Source organism: Cucurbita moschata, unplaced genomic scaffold (assembly GCF_002738365.1).
Source record: "Cucurbita moschata cultivar Rifu unplaced genomic scaffold, Cmos_1.0 Cmo_Scf00005, whole genome shotgun sequence".
NCBI lineage: Eukaryota > Viridiplantae > Streptophyta > Magnoliopsida > Cucurbitales > Cucurbitaceae > Cucurbita > Cucurbita moschata.
In genome coordinates, this window is record NW_019268521.1 from 4,225,838 (window position 1) to 4,244,234 (window position 18,397).

The following is an 18,397-nucleotide window of genomic DNA, read 5'->3' on the forward strand; positions in this document are numbered from 1 at the left end:
TTTTTTTTTTTTTTCCTTCAATGAATAACACTCCTGAAGAAGTTGGATTTGCATATCCAACTTCTGTAAAACGTTACAAGTTGTGGGGATAGATTCAATCCTTCTTTTTTTTCATTTTCCTTTCTTATCTTGCAGCTAGGTAGACACAAGGAAGCCCTAGATTTTGCCTTTGCTGCTCAGTGTTTGGCCCCATCTAATCCTGAAGTGGCAGAGAAGGTGGAAAGCATAAAGAGGGACCTCGCTGCAGGTAAATGATAGTCTGGAACTTGTAATTAGCGTGGTTTCTTTAACTAAGGATGGATTGAAGTCCATAGTAACATTATACTGCTGGGCAGATTGGAGAGATCTCTTTATGATTGAAAATGTTTTTTTTTTTTTTTTTTTTTTTTTTTTTGGTGTCTGATAAGGGTATATGTTTTTGCTGGGAAAATTGGAAAGATATTCAACTTGTTTCAACAGTTCTGCATCTTGCCATCTTCCTTCTCATTTTTGGCTTTTGATTTATTTGATTTTATATTATAACCAGCTGAATTGGAAAAATCAAATAAAGACAATGATGGAGCTATAAGATCAGCACCGTTAGGTGGTGTATTATCATTAAGTGACCTTCTTCACCGCTCAGATGCAAACAGTGATGTTTCACAAGATGGGGTGAGATCAGAAAGAGAAGATTCTGACTATGATGACGAGGTGGAGCTGGACTTTGAAACCTTATCAGGTGATGAAGCCCAAGACGTCGATTCTAACGTTCTACATGGAAGTGTAAATCTTAGAATACATAGACGAGTTGATCCAGCAATAGAAAGGGTTGGCGCGAATGACTCCTGTGGGTCTCCTTCATCGTCACACAATGATGGAATACTCTATCAGGTTCTAGTAATACTTTGACAGAATCTTCTATACATTTACCTTTAGTTGATGATGTCTTCATTCCGACTAAGCTTTGTGTTACATTACATGCAGCCTGAACCTGTCATTGATATGAAGCAAAGATATGTCGGTCATTGCAATATCGGAACTGATATTAAACAAGCTAGTTTTCTCGGGCAAAGAGGTATTAACTGAACCATGGGAATGGCTAATTGAGTTACAAGTTGATTAAATTTTAGGTTCATGTGATCTCTTTAGAGTGGGTCCTATATGGGCGTGTGAGATGGTACCATTATTCCCTATCCCATGATTATTGTCATCGGAGCCCAATTTTTTACAGACACAGCCATGTTTATTGCAGGTCACAACACAGTCATTTCCTTGTTTTATATGTCATCCCGATTTCTCTACGAGGAAATTGCAACCTCTCTTTTCCCTATAGAATTCTTGAACTTGTTTTCCTCCAAATCTCCTAAAGAATAGCTTTGAATGTTAATGGATTAGATTGAATTGTGCTGTAAGTGATGGTGTATTGCAGTGTCGGTTGAAGGGCGACGTCTTCGTTTGTGCTAGTAGGAAGAAAGAGGAGGGGTTGTAAGATATAATTGCCAAATTTGGTTTTTAGAAACAAGCATAGGTCGTTAAAATGATAAATACTTGTGATAATTTGGGAAGTTGATACTCTGTAAAATGATATTTGCAGGTGAATATGTTGCCAGTGGAAGTGATGATGGGAGATGGTTTATTTGGGAGAAGAAAACTGGTAGACTGATTAAAATTCTTGTTGGAGATGGAGCTGGTAAATACCATCCAAATAATTTTATAGATGAATAATTCGTTTTCAATTACAGAAACCGAAACCGAAACTGAAGTACGAATTTTCTCTTCATTCACTTTTTCAGTTGTGAATTGCGTCCAGAGTCATCCATTTGATTGTGCCATTGCTACCAGCGGGATCGATAATACCATTAAGGTACATATGTATGTACGAGTGTTGACAATTCCATAAATGACCTTTTTTTTTGTTTGTTTCGGAGCTGTTTTGGCAGGGCGTACTAAACCCACTTTGTACCACGCCACCGGGAGGCTCGCCTGAATGCCTTATCTCTCAGTTATTGATGTCCTCCTCCTTTGTTGTCACAGCTATGGACTCCAACTGCTCCATTCCGATCAGTCGTAGATGGTGGAGCGATTGGACCGCAGGCTGCTGATGTGTTGGCTGCAATAGAGAACAATCAGCGTAGACTCTGCCGTAATAGAGAAGCCATACTGTAAGCCTCGTGGATTCCTTGACCTTCATAATATAGGATTTGTTAATTATTATATGCATTGTTTTGTTGGTCTTAATTAATTAATTAATTAGTTTAAAAAACACTAAGCTTTCACGGAGATAGATGAAAGAATGTAATAATATATGGAATCTTGATAGTAATTAACTTATCAGAGAATGTTTACCGTACGAGTTCCGCTATCATTATACATGGTACATATAAGTTTTCAATATCCTAAGTAGCCTCTGTAGGAGATTTGGACCCATTCTCCAGAATCTTTAGGCCAACCCAACCCCATTGCTCTTATCAGAAATAAGATTTGATATCGAACGAGGTGTTTCCCTAATCATAATATATCGAATACGTGGAAATCTTTCCCTATGTTCAACCATGTTGGTACGTACCATTGTATGTTAATGTTCATATTTTCATTGTGTGGTGCTGGCTGCGAGCAGGCCATTTGAAATTTTAGAGCGGTTTAGGATGCATGATTTCTCAGAAGGAAGCCTTCATCCATTTGAATGTGCTCAGAGTTGATGATATGTAGGGGATGCACGCAGGTAAGTGTGACTATGTTTTTGTTTTTTGAAGTTTTAGTTAGTGTTGGACTATTTGTTTAGAGCTTGTTTACTGTACCCCTTCGGCCCTTCTAATTTTTTAGTTTTTTTCCGTTGTAAGTTTGGTTTCTTATCCCCAAAAAAAAAAAGAAAAAAGAAAAAAAAAACCATTATATATATGTCTCAAGTTCTTTTTTTCTTTTTAGCACCAAAATTTGCGTGTGCATCTTTATTTCATAAATTATGTACAATCTTTGAATTTTTATTATTTTTTAATGTTTTTAATTTTTGACAGAAATTGGAATAGTCATAGTTGGTGGAGTAGCAGTTAGCACCCCGAACATTTTGTTCTAACAGACACTCCTATGAGAAGTCTCGTTCAAGCTCTCTCTTAATATAGAACATTTACCAGCCAAGCTAGTACTTTCAATTTTTGTTCTTTCTATTGCCTTGTAAATTATTGTAAATTTTGCTGCATTTTTTTCCCTGTGACAATTTGCTGTTTTTGCCATTACAATTTCCTTGGTTTTTTTTTTTTTTCTTTTTTTTTGCTTTCTTCTATATGCGGTGTTAATATTGTAATGTACAGAATAAGATGAAGCAGGAAGCGGGCAAATCAAGTTCAAGTATGTATATCATGTTATCTTGTCTTTCTTCCCATTTTGAGTATGCATTTTTAGATAGATTATGACTTGTGAGTGACCAAACTAATTAATAACTGATAATTTGGCTTTTTTTAATAAGAAAAATTAATGTATAGTAAATAATTTCAACAGAATCAAAGAAAAGATACACATATTTGCAAAAATCACACTTTTTTTATATAAAAATTAAAAAACATCTCTAAAAATTTAATTATATATGGCCAGTTTAAGGAAATATTTCAAGAAAGTAAACCAATCAAAATAACTAAACAACTAATAAATATTCCATTTGTCTGACATTCCTGTTCAAAAAACAGTTTACTGAAAAAATCTTATCTTTTTATGATTATGTGTGGATTCATTTTGATACTAAAATAATGGTTATTACAAACACATAAACTAACTATAGGTTATAGATCTTGTTACTAGTATTCACATTTACTAGGCATAATTTTTCTAAATGATATCATCCATATTTCCAGTGTTCTCCTATACGAAGTTGTCCCCCCAGTAGTGTTCTCTCTCCCCCTTCATTTACTACATTGATTTAATGTTAATATTGTTACTTAATATGGCCCTGTTGAAGTGATGAGGAATGATAATGAGAAGGTGAATAATCAACCTCAGGTGGGTGGAGTATGGATTTTGGGAAGCATGTCGAAGTGTTAATAATACATGCTTTAGAAATTGTACACATCCTATACAATTTCAGACTCCCTATTGCTTCCACTGGTTGAGCAAGATCACACTGTTGTGCGGGAAGAATTATCATTAGTTCCTGCAGGAATGCCCTTTACTACCCCCTAAAGAAGGAAGAGCTCCCTGTCCCTCCCCAGTGGCATTCAAGTCAAGTTTCATGAATGGACTATATTTCGATCGAGAATTGTCATGAATATTTGGTTCATGAATTTATTGAATTTATTTGGTTCATCTTCCATATTGGTATGTTCTCTCGTATCGGTACATGAACCATCTTGATTCATGTATGAGCATTAGTGGTATGTTCCATATTGTAATATTGTGTTTGCCTAGAGTTAAATAATGTTCCTCCTGATCTGGCATTGGATATCAGTAAACAAGAGAGATTGAGAGGAGGCAGGGGTTGTAGACGTGGCATTAAAAGCTTTGGTGACATCTGTGGGTCTTGCTGTCCGTTGGAGGGTTGATGAACTAAGAGATCCAAGAACATTATTATCCTTTCTCTAAGGTCATTAATAGCAAGGGGATCGTTGTAGGTAATCAATCTTACAAGAAACTTTTGTTTTTCGTGATTCACATGGGAGGTGGTCTAGGCCATTGATGAGAGGGCTAAAAACCGAGTAGGATTCTTCTCTTCCCCTAAAAATGATAATGTTTCTTTCTTTCTGATCAGAGGAACTGGTGTTCTATTATTTGTTATTTATCAGCAATGTGAGATCGGCATTAAATGCCGAAATACAATTCATGGCCAGAATTCTCATATGCTAATTAATGGCACTGTCTCTAGTTAGTGATTTTTTGATATCAATCGAGAGTGATATGGACATTGATGATCATGACCATGGAAGATGCTGTACAAGTACACAGCTTGGAGGCCCCTCTCTCTCCCCCTTTTCTCATAGTGAATAAGAAACTTGAATTTGTGGGAGGGTGTGAGTGTAATATCTCAAGTTGGTTGGGGGAGGAGGACAAAATATTGTTCTTTATAAGAGGGTGGAAATCTCTCCCTAAGAGACGTGTTTTAAAATTCTTAAAGGGAAACTTGAAAGGGAAAACACAAAAAAGACAACAGCTACTAATGGTGTGTTTGGGCCGTTACAAATGATATTAGAGCCAAACATCGAACGATGTCAGTGAAGAAGTTGAGCTCCGAAGGGGTGGACACGAGACGGTATGCCGGCAAGGACATTGAGTCCCTAATGGGAGTGGATTGAGAGATCCCACATCGATTGGAGAAGGAAATGTGTGGCAGCGGGATGCTAGACTTCAAAAGGGGGTGGACTGTGAGATTCTACATCGGTTGAAGAGGAGAACAAAACATTCTTTATAAAAGTGTGAAACCTGAAAGAAAAAGTGTTTTAAAGTGTTTTAAATATTTTTAGGGGAATTTGAAAGAGAAAGTCCAAAAAAGATCATATCTACCGGTGAGAACTTGAATCATTAGGATATAAAGATAAAGGATTAGAAGAGGGTTGTTCGGTGAAGAGAGTAAAGTTGAGATGGCATTGGAGGTTTTTAAATAGGTCGGTCAATTTGTGGGGTCAATCATTTGATGATTTGTCACATCCCCTGCGTTTGCATTTTAAAGCAGCCATCCATTATCAGTGGGCTCTCTCTCTCTCTCTCTCTCTCTCTCTCATTATTAGGAGCTTGGTAGTAAGGAGGTAAAAGCAATGCTATCATCACACAGTGAGTGGGTTCTGACTGTGCATCTGTGGCATTGAATATGTGGGGGAAGCAAAGCTGAGCCTTTGCTTTCTTGTCTAATCTTATGTTGTCAACGCAAGTTAGCGACAGACCCTATGTTCACCACCCCCATTCTACTTCTACCCTTTCACAAGGATAAGAATTCAAGTTCCTAAAAGTCAAGAATGGAAATGACCTTTTTGCCTCCCTTAATATACAACACCCTAATCACATTATAACTAATCCCAGAGAATTGTATGAAAGAGAACAACAATAGCAAAACAACAATAAAGAAGCTTCCAGTTTTCATTTTGCTAAGATTTTGTTTTTCCACTACATTTTTCGTTTTCCCATGGATCATATTGTTTGTTTCAAGTTTATAGAAGTTAAAAGCAAAGTTATCTAATTTATTCGAGGAAATACTGATTTTTCAGCTTAGAGGAAGTTTCAAGTAAAAAATGACTATGAGATTAAATAGAAATATAAAAATGAGTTTCAACTTATTTTTTTAGACTAAACATGTGTTTTAATCCCTTATGTTTTAATTTTTTTAGTTTAATTTCTATTCTATAAAAAAAAAAATGTTTTAACCTTTTTCAATTATGCAACCCTATCTGTTTTGAAAATTTAAATATGATATGAACCTACTAATATAATATCATAGGAAACCTTATAAAAGAATTCTCCGGAAGAAATGAAATTCTTGAATTGGAAAAATATTTACCTTCCATTGAGAGATTCCACGATGGCAAGAAGCTGTTTCCATTCCATCACATCTAAGGAAGTGATTCCCCTTTATGCGCTAATTTATGAAGTCTGCATTCACCAAAGTAAGTCTCTGCCACTAATTGGAGCAATGTTGTTGTCGTTTCCTAATTCATCCACCTTTACGTCCTCAATATAATATGAATCTATTCATTTCTTTTTCAATCTTCATGACCTGCGTTTTAATAAGTAACAACTTACAGCAGCTCATGTGACATATTCGTCTTCATGAAGAGGGTGAGCCATTAAGTCCTGAAACAGAAAGCGGGAGTCATGTAATATTGTTTCCCATGCAGGAACGTACCTGAAAACAAGAAACTTAACAAGAGTGTAAATAGAGACAATGAAATAGGAAGTATTAAATTGAGTTAAGAATTTAGATATGAAGTTTATAAACACATTTCGACTCAGACTTTATTGATCTACATAGATTTGTTTATTTATTTATTTTTAGCTATTTTTGTGGATTCAAGTGTCAATGTCCAATAATAGAAAGAGTGAATGATACTCATTTCCTCTTCTGTTACATGGTCTGATGCACCCTTTAACATGTATACCTAGTTTCAACAATGCACTTTTCGGACCGAGAAGGCGAGACTGTTTGATGTTTGCATATTAGAACTCATTAAAGCACGATTCGCATCATTATATTTGATAAAAGAAATGAGGGAAGCTCCAATAAAAAAATATTGGAAGGAAAAAATATTTCGAAGATGAACTCACAAAATGTCCTATTATTGGATTAAATGAAAAAAAATGTTTAGACGGAGCCTTTATTGAAAAAAAAATGAATACATACCAAAGGAGCTTCTATTTTCTTGGGTGAAAACCAATATCTATTATTGGATTAAAAAAAGTATTAGTAGAAATTACATATTTAATTTGCAACAGCATTAAATGAATCTACTTTTCACAAGTAGAAAACATACAACTCCCAAACATTAGAACCTACTAAAATTGATATTTTATACATTAAAATGATAATAACGTTGAAAATCTCAACCAAAGAAAAAACAATAAAAATCACATGCCGACCTTAACATAGTTTTGTTGGTTAAACATATTGTAGATTCTAATTCCTTTCCACTATTTTTTCTTGTGATGTAATATTTTAGAGAACAATAGAGGATATTTCTAATATTTGTTTAACTTAATCGACTATACGCATGCAAGGGCTAACAACCCTCACTCATTACGTGGGTCATACTTGCGATACAAGAGTGTCTTTTAAAGCCCAAAAGCTTAAAGTGGTTATAAAACTCTTGTAATTCGCAGTGTGTGGGCAATTTCATTCAATCTCAAGCTTATTATTCGAATTTTATTGATTTATTCTAGTCCGAATTGATCAATCAAATTTTCTTTATGAGCTCCTTGTTTTAAAAACAATAATAATAATAATAAAGAAATAAATAACGAAGCATACGTCTTTGTAAGCTGCAGACAACTCTAACGCTATTAGAAGTGTTAATGGATACTTAACTCTCAGTATGCTTCCAACTCCCGTATGCCATGCGGCTCTGCATAATGCTTCATTGGCCTGGGACCCTAAAACGTACAGAAAAATTTTGTTAGTGTTTTCTACTCAATTTTAATTGACGAATCTTCTAAACTTGCCAGACTTCAGAGCCTTTCAACTTAGCATCTTTCCTTGCTATAAAACAAAAAGAGCAAGAGCCGTATGTAAAATATGAAGTTGGCATGCAAAAGGATATGATTACGCACCTGTGATTAGCATTCTTTTACATTATGGGTATCAATGATAGCTTATTTTGTCCAAAAGAAAAATTATAGCTCAGTTCATCGTCCAGTATTTTGTTCCACTCCATGCCTATTAATACCACGTAAATCACAAAAAATCAACAGAGAAATTAATTTGAAATTCCACAAACCATGACATCCTCCAATGCAAAAATTTTGACGTTCTTTAGCCCTCTCACCTACAATCAACTGCTGGGCAATATTAGTTAATTCCATTTATGATGGTAGAAATCTCAACCGAAGTTCATCACAAACTGAATTTAATACCCTTCTGTGCTCAAATTTTAATTGTACCTTGCTATGCTCTTGACGGGTTATAAAATCCTAACCGATGATCAACTAGTAGACAACAGAGGCAACTTCCATTTATGATGCTGAAACTCTTAACCTATGTTCATCATGAACTGATTTTGAGATTCCAAATACTATGATATTCTCATTGTAGCTTTCGGACACTTGACAATAGATAACATCCTCTCCAAAGACCAACCACTAGGCCATTCTGATAATTTGACTTTATTTATGACGGGGGGAATTGATCCCTGCCCATCATGAACTGAATTTCTGCAAAACTTCCTTTAAAATTTTTCAGAGCACTACTAAAGAATACATCCACCAGTAGAGCAGAATGCATGGTCCACAGAGGTAACCTGTCGGGTATTTCTCTGAGGGTTGATCTCTACTTGTTCATGGGGAGTCTGCCTAGAAAAGTTACCTATCAACATTGATTTGTTATTTGACTCCTAGAAAAGTTACCTATCATATAGTTCATCAATGAATTAGGAAATAACAAATCAGCATCTAAAAGACTGTATTACTCGACTCCTAGAAAAGTTCTACCTACGCTTAATCTCAAGCTAAGCTTTATTATATAGTGAAGTAATAGTTCCAATAAGTGGTGATCTCACTCCATTTTGAAAAGTAGCCTAGTCAGGCGAGAAAGGAGAGGGGGAAGAGGTGGACGTCTTACAGGCTATGGAGCAATGTTATGCTAAACTTTAGTAGCAACAACTCCTTGAGCATCTCAAAGACACTTGCAAAACCACAAACACGCATAAATATGTTTCGGATGTTTGACTTCAAAACATTTTGAGTGTTCAGTTTTAAGGCACCTTCAAAATGACAACTGTAGTATTGCATCATTGGACAGGTGCACATAAAAGTATGTACTTCGTACAGTCGAAGTTGATCTATATTGTAGATTTGATAGCAAAGCAACAAGAACTGGCAAAACAACATGTATTTAGATGTATTCACTCGATCAGTTTCTTGGAAAATGTTAGAAGCTATAACCACCGTCTTGATTTCAAGATTGAATTTCTGTCGTGTAAAAGATACTAATTAACAGAAAGGAAAACTTCCAAATCCATATTCTTGTAAGTTTGCATTTCAGAACCTTCCTCCTATCTAATAATAAAATATTTAGGGACATCTGGAAACCGATTGTAGCTCAGCCTTTTCTTTACTAGTTCATTTTCTGTTTTATGAAAGCTAGTTCACACTCGAGTCTATTATGGAGAACTGATGGACAAATTAACAACAAAAGCCAGGAAATCAAGCAATTCAGACAACAATGAGAAAAGTAATCAAATGTACCTCGTAAAAGCTCCAAGACGCTCGCCATTTTCATACAAGAGAGACTTATCGCCACCACACAATGCAAGTTTTGCAGATGACGATCTTGTGTTCTCATAACTGGCAGCAGATGCAAACAGGTCACGTTTAGAAGCCATCATTAGCTTCTGTTCTGATACATTCTCGCAAGTCCACCGGAAGAATTTCCCGCAACCAGCGTTAGTGAGAACTTCAGCTCCTCCTGTAATACTTCGCACGGCGGCATTAGCAACACTGTGCCCTGTGTTCAATGGCCAAACAAAAAGGAAAAATAAATAATCGTGAAACGAGTTCGAAACTATTAAAGTAGTGGTTCCAACACACTCTGCTTACTCGGACTGTATACTGTTTCATTAATGATACTACATCAACGGACCATAACCGGAAACATTGACAAACGAAAGACAATTTTCAAGACAATGCCGCGACGTTGCTTCGCGAAATGGAAAATTTCCGCGCAATGCTACTCCTCGTAACGTAATTGATAGACGGAAAAACAATACACTAAAATGTACGTTAAAAAACAAACAGAAAATCAAGGAATCGGAATGAAACAATATTACACATTCCTCGCGAGATCCTCAGTCGTCTTGATCGCCTCGGCCGCCTTCATTCGTCATGTCTCAATCATTTCAAATTAAATCCATCTTTTCTGATCAATCGAAAAACCTAGGATCCATTGATAGTAAACAAACAGTTAAGAAACATAAATGACCGCCAAATTACGCTAAATCCTATACGAGAGTCAGATTCGTAGGCGTATACTCACGCTTGAAGGACGGTGCCGCGGAAGGAGCGGGAAGTAGAGCTGGATGAACAGACATATGGATTGGATTTAGGAGGAGGTGCAGAAGCAGCAGCTCCAATGGAGGACGGAGTAAGGGCCTCGAAGTACTCGCAGTGATCGGAGAGCGCCAACCTTGACAGTACGGAGCATGGGTTTGAAAAGAGTATGATCGGAAAGAACTGGTTTTACCCGGGAAAGCGTGGGAGAATATGATCAACCTTTTAAATCTTATATTTCTAAAAATACTTCGCTTAATGCATCTTTTGCGCGTCCCCGATCATTTTTGGATCCATTAAATTAAATTAAGACTAAATTAATAAAATAAAATAAAAATTAAAAATTACTTTTACAGTTAATTTTGTATTTAGACATCACGACTCTCCACGATGGTAAAACAGTTTAAATAAATTTATTTAGGAATCACTACTCTACACAGTGAGTGTGATATTGTCAGCTTTGAGCATAGACTAAATTAATAAAATAAAAAATATACTTATTTAGAAATCACGACTCTCCACAATGGTAAAACAGTTTAAATAAATTTATTTAGGAATTACGACTCTATACAATAGTATGATATTGTCCCATGTAAGGTCTCATGCTTTGGGCTTACTAAAAAGCCTCGTACCCATAGAGATAGTATTTCTCACTTATAAACCAATGATCATTCCCTAAATTAGCGAATATGTGACTCACTCCCAATAATTATTAACAAGTTCAAAAACAATATTAAAAAATTGAAAGATAATCTATGAAAATCGTCTATTAACACCTCATAAAGTATCTCCAAAATTTTTAATATTGTTTTAAAAGTTTATGAACAGTTTTTTAAACGCTAATGATAAAAGTATTTCTAAAGTTTTTAAAAGGTAAAAAAAAAATGTTTATAAAGTTTTTTAAAAAATTAAAGGAAAATAATAAAAATTTTAAAAATTTTAAAAAGTATTTTAAAAAACATTAATTATAATAATATTTTTTAAAAATTAAAAGAAATAGTTTGTATAGAGAAAGTTTATAGTTTAAATATATTTTTATTAATTTAACTTATTTTAAATTAAAATTATAAAATTAAAATAAGACAATTAAATTATAATTTTTAGAATAGAAGGGGAGGGAGTGAAGTTGACGAGACTGAAGTGTAGTTGTAAGGGCAGTTAATATTTTAGTAATACTTTTTTTATTTTTTTATTTTTTTATTTTTTTATTTAAATAAAGTAATGTGAAAGGAAAGGACAAGATTGTTGAGGGGAAAGCCCCTAAATAATAGAGCGCCATTTGAAAGAGAGAGAAAATCAGAGAGGCAACAAGAATCCCTCCAAACTTCCATATCATTTCACTGCTATGGAGTTTCTCTTTCTGGATCTTCGTTTTCTCTCTCATCATCTTCTTCTAAACCTAAATCCATTCACCTTGGAACCCTCCGTGATCTGATTCGGAGTTGGATTCCTTTTTTTTTTTTTTTTTCTCTTTCTTTTTGGCAGAAGTTCGATTCCGAGTGGTTTGTTCTTGAGGGAGTGTGATTTGTAGCACATGAGAGTGGACCAATCTGAAGAAATGTCTGAAGACGAAGATCGATTTTTACCTTCAGATCTAGCCGGTGACGCCATAGCTGAATCTGTAAGTAAAGCTCGCAATTGTGTAGGGTGTTCTGGTGATGTAGCTGGTTCTGATTCTGGTTCTGTTGAGAATATACTTCATAATGTTCTTGAGAACGTGCTTCACTTCCTCACTTCTCGGCGTGACCGGAACGCGGCGTCGCTCGTCTGTAAGTCGTGGTATCGCGTTGAGGCACTCACTCGATCTGAACTCTTCATTGGAAATTGCTATGCTGTTTCCCCTCGCCGAGTCACGTCGCGGTTTAATCGAGTTCGGTCAGTGATGATCAAAGGGAAGCCTCGGTTTGCAGATTTCAACCTGATGCCGCCTAATTGGGGGGCTCACTTCTCCCCATGGGTGGCGGCCATGGCCAAATCATATCCTTGGCTCGAGACTGTCTATTTGAAGCGCATGTCTGTGACTGACGACGATCTGGCCCTGCTCGCTGACTCTTTTCCTGGCTTTAAGGAGCTTGTGTTGTTTTGCTGCGAAGGATTTGGCACTAGTGGTATTGCTGTTGTTGCCTCCAGATGCATGTACGCCTCTTGATTTCTTCTCCTTTTTTTTTTTTCCTTTCACTTCGTTTTCTCAATGTTCTTAGCTTTGATTCTGATTCCTTCAGTTTCTACTGCCAAATGCACCTTCGTTAGTCTGCCATTAGTGATCGTTTGTACCTTTGGAGAGCACGTTCGAATCTGTATGCTTTGGAATCCATTTGGGGATTCTTTGAATTCAACTAAATGTATTTTGCTGGATGTTCTAGTGGCAAACTTTGTTGAAGTTTCTATGAGTGATGGCTTCTTTTTTCATTCAGCTTAGACTGATTGATTTGCTTTTCAGGCACCTTCGAGTACTTGATCTGATTGAATCTGACGTAACAGACGATGAAGTGGATTGGATATCTTGTTTCCCAGAGAAGGAAACTTGTCTTGAATCTCTGATGTTTGATTGTATAGAGTGCCCTATTAATTTTGAGGCACTGGAGAGGTTGGTGAGTAGATCCCCATCCTTGAAAAAACTTGGGGTGAATCGTTACGTTTCCATTGCTCAGCTATACCGTTTGATGATTCGGGCTCCTCATCTAACACATCTTGGAACTGGTTCGTTCAGTACTTCAGAGGCTGTAGTTCATGGGGAATCAGAGCCTGATTATGCCTCTGCTTTTGCTGCTTGCAAATCCTTGGTTTGTCTCTCTGGATTCAAGGACATTTTGCCTGATTACCTACCTTGTATCTATCCAGTTTGTGCTAATCTCACCACTCTGAACTTGAGCTTTGCAAATATAACTCCTGAACAACTCAAACCAGTTATAAGCCACTGCCACAAGCTCCAGACTTTCTGGGTGTGTGATCTTTGGGTAGAGAAGTCTAATTGGGGGGCAAATTTGGTATGCTGAGCTTACATTTTTTCTTTTACTGCAGGCTCTTGATTCGATATGCGATGAAGGACTTCAGGCTGTTGCTTCAACGTGCAAGGAATTGCGAGAACTTCGGGTTTTTCCTGTTGATGTGCGAGAAGATGGTGAAGGCCCCATTTCTGAAGTGGGCTTCCAGGCGATATCCGAGGGTTGCAGGAAATTGCAATATATCCTCTACTTTTGCCAGAGAATGACCAATGCAGCTGTGGTAGCTATGTCACAGAACTGCCAAGATCTCGTGGTGTTTAGACTATGTATTATGGGACGACACCAGCCAGACCATCAAACTGGAGAACCCATGGATCAAGGATTTGGTGCAATCGTTATCAACTGTAAGAAGCTTACTAGGCTTGCTATATCTGGATTATTGACTGATCGTGCTTTCAGCTACATTGGGAAGTATGGAAAACTGGTACGCACCCTATCAGTTGCTTTTGCTGGAAATAGTGATTTGGGATTGAAATATGTGCTTGAGGGTTGTCTTAGATTGCAAAAACTTGAGATTAGAGATAGCCCATTTGGCGATGGAGCCTTGCGATCTGGTTTACATCATTACTATAATATGAGATTCCTCTGGATGTCAGCTTGTAAACTGTCTCGCCAAGGCTGCCAAGAGGTTGCCAGAGCGATGCCTCACTTAGTCGTTGAGGTGATGAGGAATGAAAATGACGACGAAACTGAAAGCAGTGTTGAGGTGGAGGGTATGGAGAACCATGTTCAGGTGTTATACATGTATAGATCTCTTGAGGGGCCAAGGGATGATGCTCCAAAGTTTGTTGACATCCTATAGAACATTGGACTGCTAGAAGATTCAACTGTCACCGAACAAGCTCACAATTTTGCGCGATAAGTTTATTACTTCTTGTCAAAGGGGTATCCTTCAATACCTAAAAAAAATCATGTTTACCCACTTAAGAAAAGTTGAATCCCTGTTTTTACATGGGGAAGATTATGATGGTTTTGGTAGCCAGATTTCATTTGAGATATGCAACTTCCTAAGACTTTGAAAAGTGGTGTAGTTGCTGAGGATCAATCACTGCACTGTTCATCAGGAGGCTAATCAAGTTTTCATAAGTTTGTTTCTAATTGTTCCACGTTTAATTTCTTCATTTCAATATCCGGTAACTGTAAACTAGAGCTGCTGGAGGAAGCGGCATGGGTCATAGAGAGCTGCATTAAAAGATTAGATAGCAAGTATTGATCATTTTGTCAATTGAATCAAGAAAGAAAAACATTTGCTAGGATTGGAGGACCTGTCGACTACAAATATCTCTCCAACCATCAGGCGTCGAATAGCAGGCGGATGACACAGGTACTCGTACTCCGTCCTACTAGAACCATTAGTCCACTTATTTTGATTCAATTTGTTAGTAGATGTGAGAACTGAAAGACCCTGCCTCTCTAGCTAAATGTTGTTTATTTCTAATCACATGTACCAGTAGCACAGGCCCCTGGTTATTGAGTTTACGATTGTTGTTTATCTGAATGAGATGGATGGGGTAATAAATGCCACAAATTATTCATGGACAGAATTTCCATCTAGTAATGGCACTGTCTGAGATTTTTTCTCCCCTCCTTTCTTCTTCCTTTTCCTTTGTGATAGCAAAATGCATCTGTTTTCCGCTCGACGCTCCCGACACCTCTCCGAGGAAGCCAAGAACGCATCAGTCGATGTCCTGTGATGATTGCAGAAATCACACAGGATCAAAGACGATGCGGATAGAAAGAATGTGTAGGGGCACTACAAAAGAACTATCTGAACATCCTAGATTAGGTAAAAAAAAAAAAGGGTGTGTTGATATGTTTGCTAGTTTTGTTTGCTGAGTAGACTTTGTATTGGCCGGTTTCAAATGGGTCATTGGAGGATCAATTATTTGATGGCTTGTCACATCCCTTCCCTGAGTTTGCGTTATAAAGCAACAATCCATTAATGATGGGCTCCCCCTCCCTTGTTTCTTCTCTCACTCATAATGAGGAGAGGGAACTCTTCCTGGCAGGAAGAGGAGGTAAAAGCAAAGCTTATCATCTTAAGTGGGATATGAGTATGCTATTGAATGAGTTGAGTATGGGGGGAGAGAGAGAGAGGCTTTTTCTTTCTTTTCTTTCTTGTCTAGCCTTGTGTTGTGGAGGCAAGTTGGCAACACCATATGTTTTCTTTTCTTTCTCACATCATCTCATCCTTCCCCTCTGGATCTCTCTCTCTCTCTCTCTCATTTGTACGTGTTTGAACTTTTATGAAGCAAAACTTGCTTGCTAGTGGGACTGTAGCCACTTTTTGCCCTTCAACCACGTGCCTCAATTGCATGGTCTAAGGTCACGGTTTTATAATGCGTTTACTAGGGAGAGGTTTCCACCCCTTTCTAATAAATGTTTCGTTCTTCTCTCTAACCGATGTGGGATCTCACAATCCACTCCTTTTGGGGCTTTGTAGCACCAAATTCATTGCTAGCTGATAATGTCCGTTTTAGTTTGTTACATATTGTCGTCAGCCTTATAGTTTTAAAATGCATCTGTTAGGAATAGATTTTCACTCTTATAAGGAATGTTTCGTTCCCCTCTCTAGCTGACATGGATCTCACACGTAACACTATGCAGTTGGGTCACGTGGCTTGTCAGCAGCGATAAGTATTGCTCATTTTTCCAAGGGAGTAAGGCTGTTTTGGATGAGGTTGTAGTAAAAGAAATGCCATTCTCATCATAACCAAATACATTGTATGCATGTGGTGAAACAGAAGGAGAAAGGATATTGAGAGAAGAAGAATGATAAACTACTGATTTATATATATATATATAATATATATATATATATATTGAACATAATTATAAAAAAAAAATTGAAAAAAAAGGAAATTATTGAGATAATGAGACAAAAAATAGTAAAAGACAAAGGATAAATAGGCACATGAGAAGTGGGAAGTAGTGGGGAGGAAAGTGAGTGATGTCCGAAGAAGGGCGTATGAGCTGTTTTCCACATGGCTTAACTAACCACTCAGATCACCCACTAGACTCGCCTGCTTTTCCAATCCTTTACCAAACTTAATTTCATTATCCATAAATATTAATGTTTAATAATAATATTAAAAAAAACTCAAAAATATTCAAATACCTAAACTTTTTAAAAAAACTTAGAGAATGCTTTTAAATTCTTTTAAAAATACCTTTAAACGGTTTTAAAATTTAAAAAAATACCCTCAGTGTTGAAAAATACTCGTGAACTTTCAAAATAGTTAATTTATGAGACGTCGATAGGTGGCTTTTGTTCATAAATTAACCGTTAAGAATTTTTTATTTTTTTTTTCTTTTAAATAAGTAAAGGGTGACAAAGTATGCCGTAAGGACTTGTGTTGGTTTTCGGGATAGTTTTCATATTAATAAACGAGAAGTAGGTAACATGACCATGTCGTAAGGGAATGTCGGGTCATTAGGTGTCGAATTTGGATTCCAAAATCTAGAGACTAAGATTTTAATTATTTTAACCCTAATTCAATATAATTTTTTAAAATAATAATTAAACTATGGACTTTTAGAATAATAAATTTTACTTTATTCATTTAGTTACGTTCGAAATAACCTATTTAATATATATATATTTTTTCTATCATATATGAAATATTTAACGTTTTTTTTTAAACGTTCAATAAAGAAAATGGTAAAATGTTGACTAATTTAACTTATCCTAAATTTTAGATATATATTTAGTCAAAATCAAATGTAACTTGAAAGTACAAAGCCTCATCTTATCCCAATTATAAAGTAATGTAAATAGAATAAATCAAATAATCTTATCAATGTCTCTTCAATGGTCAAATTATGGGCCATAATGGAAAATATTTCATTTAAGAAATATTTAATTTACTAAAAAAGAAAATAAAAAAGGAAAATTTTTATATGATTTTTTGTAAAGAAAACATAAAATTCCACTCTCATTGGTAAGGAGTCTCTTCCTTAAAAGCTTAGACAAATAATATAATGCCCCAAAAATCCAAATCCCTTTTGAATTTCCTATGATTTTTATTTTCTCCAACCATTTTAAATTAAGAAAAATATATAATAAAAGCCTTAAAAATTAAAAATTAATTTGCTTCTATTTTCAAATTAAGTCCAAATTAAGTCTCATCTCAGTTTGAAAGGTGAACGAAACATTCCTTATAAGACTATGGAAACCTCTTTTTAGCATACGTGTTTTGAAACCGTGAGGTTGATAGTGATACGTAATGAGTCAAAGCGAACAATATCTACTAATGGTAGACTTGGGTTGTTATAAACAGTATTAGAGTCAGACATGAGGCGATGTGCGAGCGAGGACACTGGACTCCCAAAGAGGTAGACGAAATATTCCTAATAAAAGTGTGAAAATTTTTCCCTAACATACATGTTTTAAAATCGTGAGGCTGATTGCGATACGTAACGGGCAAACAATATCAGCTAGCGGTGGGCTTGGACTGTCACAAATAATATTAGAGTCAGACATCGGACAGTGTGTCAGCGAGGAAGTTGGCCCCCAAGGGAGTAGATACGTAACAGGCCAAAACGGATAATATTTGCTAGTGGTGGGGTTGAACTGCCATACGAAGAAAGTAATATAATCACACCACGGTTTGAACTCTCATAACCTTATGAACGGATTAGATTCTTTAATCAGATCACTAAACCAACCAATAAGGGTACGTTCATTTCTTTGTTCGTAATCGGTGATTTGGGACGTTTTTTTTTTTTTTTTTTTTTTTTTTGAA

The 18,397-nt window shown here is 36.1% G+C and overlaps 2 protein-coding genes and 1 long non-coding RNA gene across 3 annotated transcripts in view; 2 read left to right on the forward strand and 1 right to left on the reverse strand.

Moving 5' to 3' along the window:
• Positions 1 to 3,356, forward strand: part of LOC111443487 (WD and tetratricopeptide repeats protein 1-like) — an 11,596-nt gene extending 8,240 nt beyond the window's left edge. Inside the window, exons 13-20 of the mRNA XM_023081309.1 lie at positions 136 to 247; positions 527 to 870; positions 964 to 1,054; positions 1,574 to 1,669; positions 1,773 to 1,843; positions 2,014 to 2,141; positions 2,597 to 2,701; positions 2,994 to 3,356. Coding sequence (XP_022937077.1) covers positions 136 to 247; positions 527 to 870; positions 964 to 1,054; positions 1,574 to 1,669; positions 1,773 to 1,843; positions 2,014 to 2,141; positions 2,597 to 2,678 — 924 coding nt within the window. The 3' untranslated portion in view covers positions 2,679 to 2,701; positions 2,994 to 3,356. The remainder of the gene's footprint in view (positions 1 to 135; positions 248 to 526; positions 871 to 963; positions 1,055 to 1,573; positions 1,670 to 1,772; positions 1,844 to 2,013; positions 2,142 to 2,596; positions 2,702 to 2,993) is intronic.
• On the reverse strand, positions 2,081 to 8,315 carry LOC111443489. The gene is made up of 4 exons (XR_002710504.1): positions 8,215 to 8,315; positions 7,973 to 8,037; positions 6,452 to 6,796; positions 2,081 to 2,164 (listed from the first exon to the last, which is right to left on the reverse strand). It is a non-coding gene; the product is annotated as an uncharacterized LOC111443489 (long non-coding RNA).
• Positions 8,316 to 11,908: 3,593 nt separating this feature from the next.
• Positions 11,909 to 15,231, forward strand: LOC111443335 (transport inhibitor response 1-like protein). The gene is made up of 3 exons (XM_023081109.1): positions 11,909 to 12,783; positions 13,088 to 13,589; positions 13,669 to 15,231. Exons 1-3 carry the CDS (start codon positions 12,182 to 12,184, stop codon positions 14,452 to 14,454), a joined length of 1,890 nt encoding a protein of 629 aa, XP_022936877.1. The 5' UTR covers positions 11,909 to 12,181; the 3' UTR covers positions 14,455 to 15,231.
• The last annotated feature ends 3,166 nt before the right edge of the window (positions 15,232 to 18,397 follow it).

What these genes read in the sequence shown, in the direction of transcription:
- LOC111443335 (XM_023081109.1), top strand. Translation starts at nt 12,182, where the DNA reads ATGAGAGTGGACCAATCTGAAGAAATGTCTGAAGACGAAGATCGATTT. An exon ending in GTTGTTGCCTCCAGATGCAT is followed by an intron (nt 12,784 to 13,087) that starts GTACGCCTCTTG and finishes TTTGCTTTTCAG; the next exon opens with GCACCTTCGAGTACTTGATC. An exon ending in ACAAGCTCCAGACTTTCTGG is followed by an intron (nt 13,590 to 13,668) that starts GTGTGTGATCTT and finishes CTTTTACTGCAG; the next exon opens with GCTCTTGATTCGATATGCGA.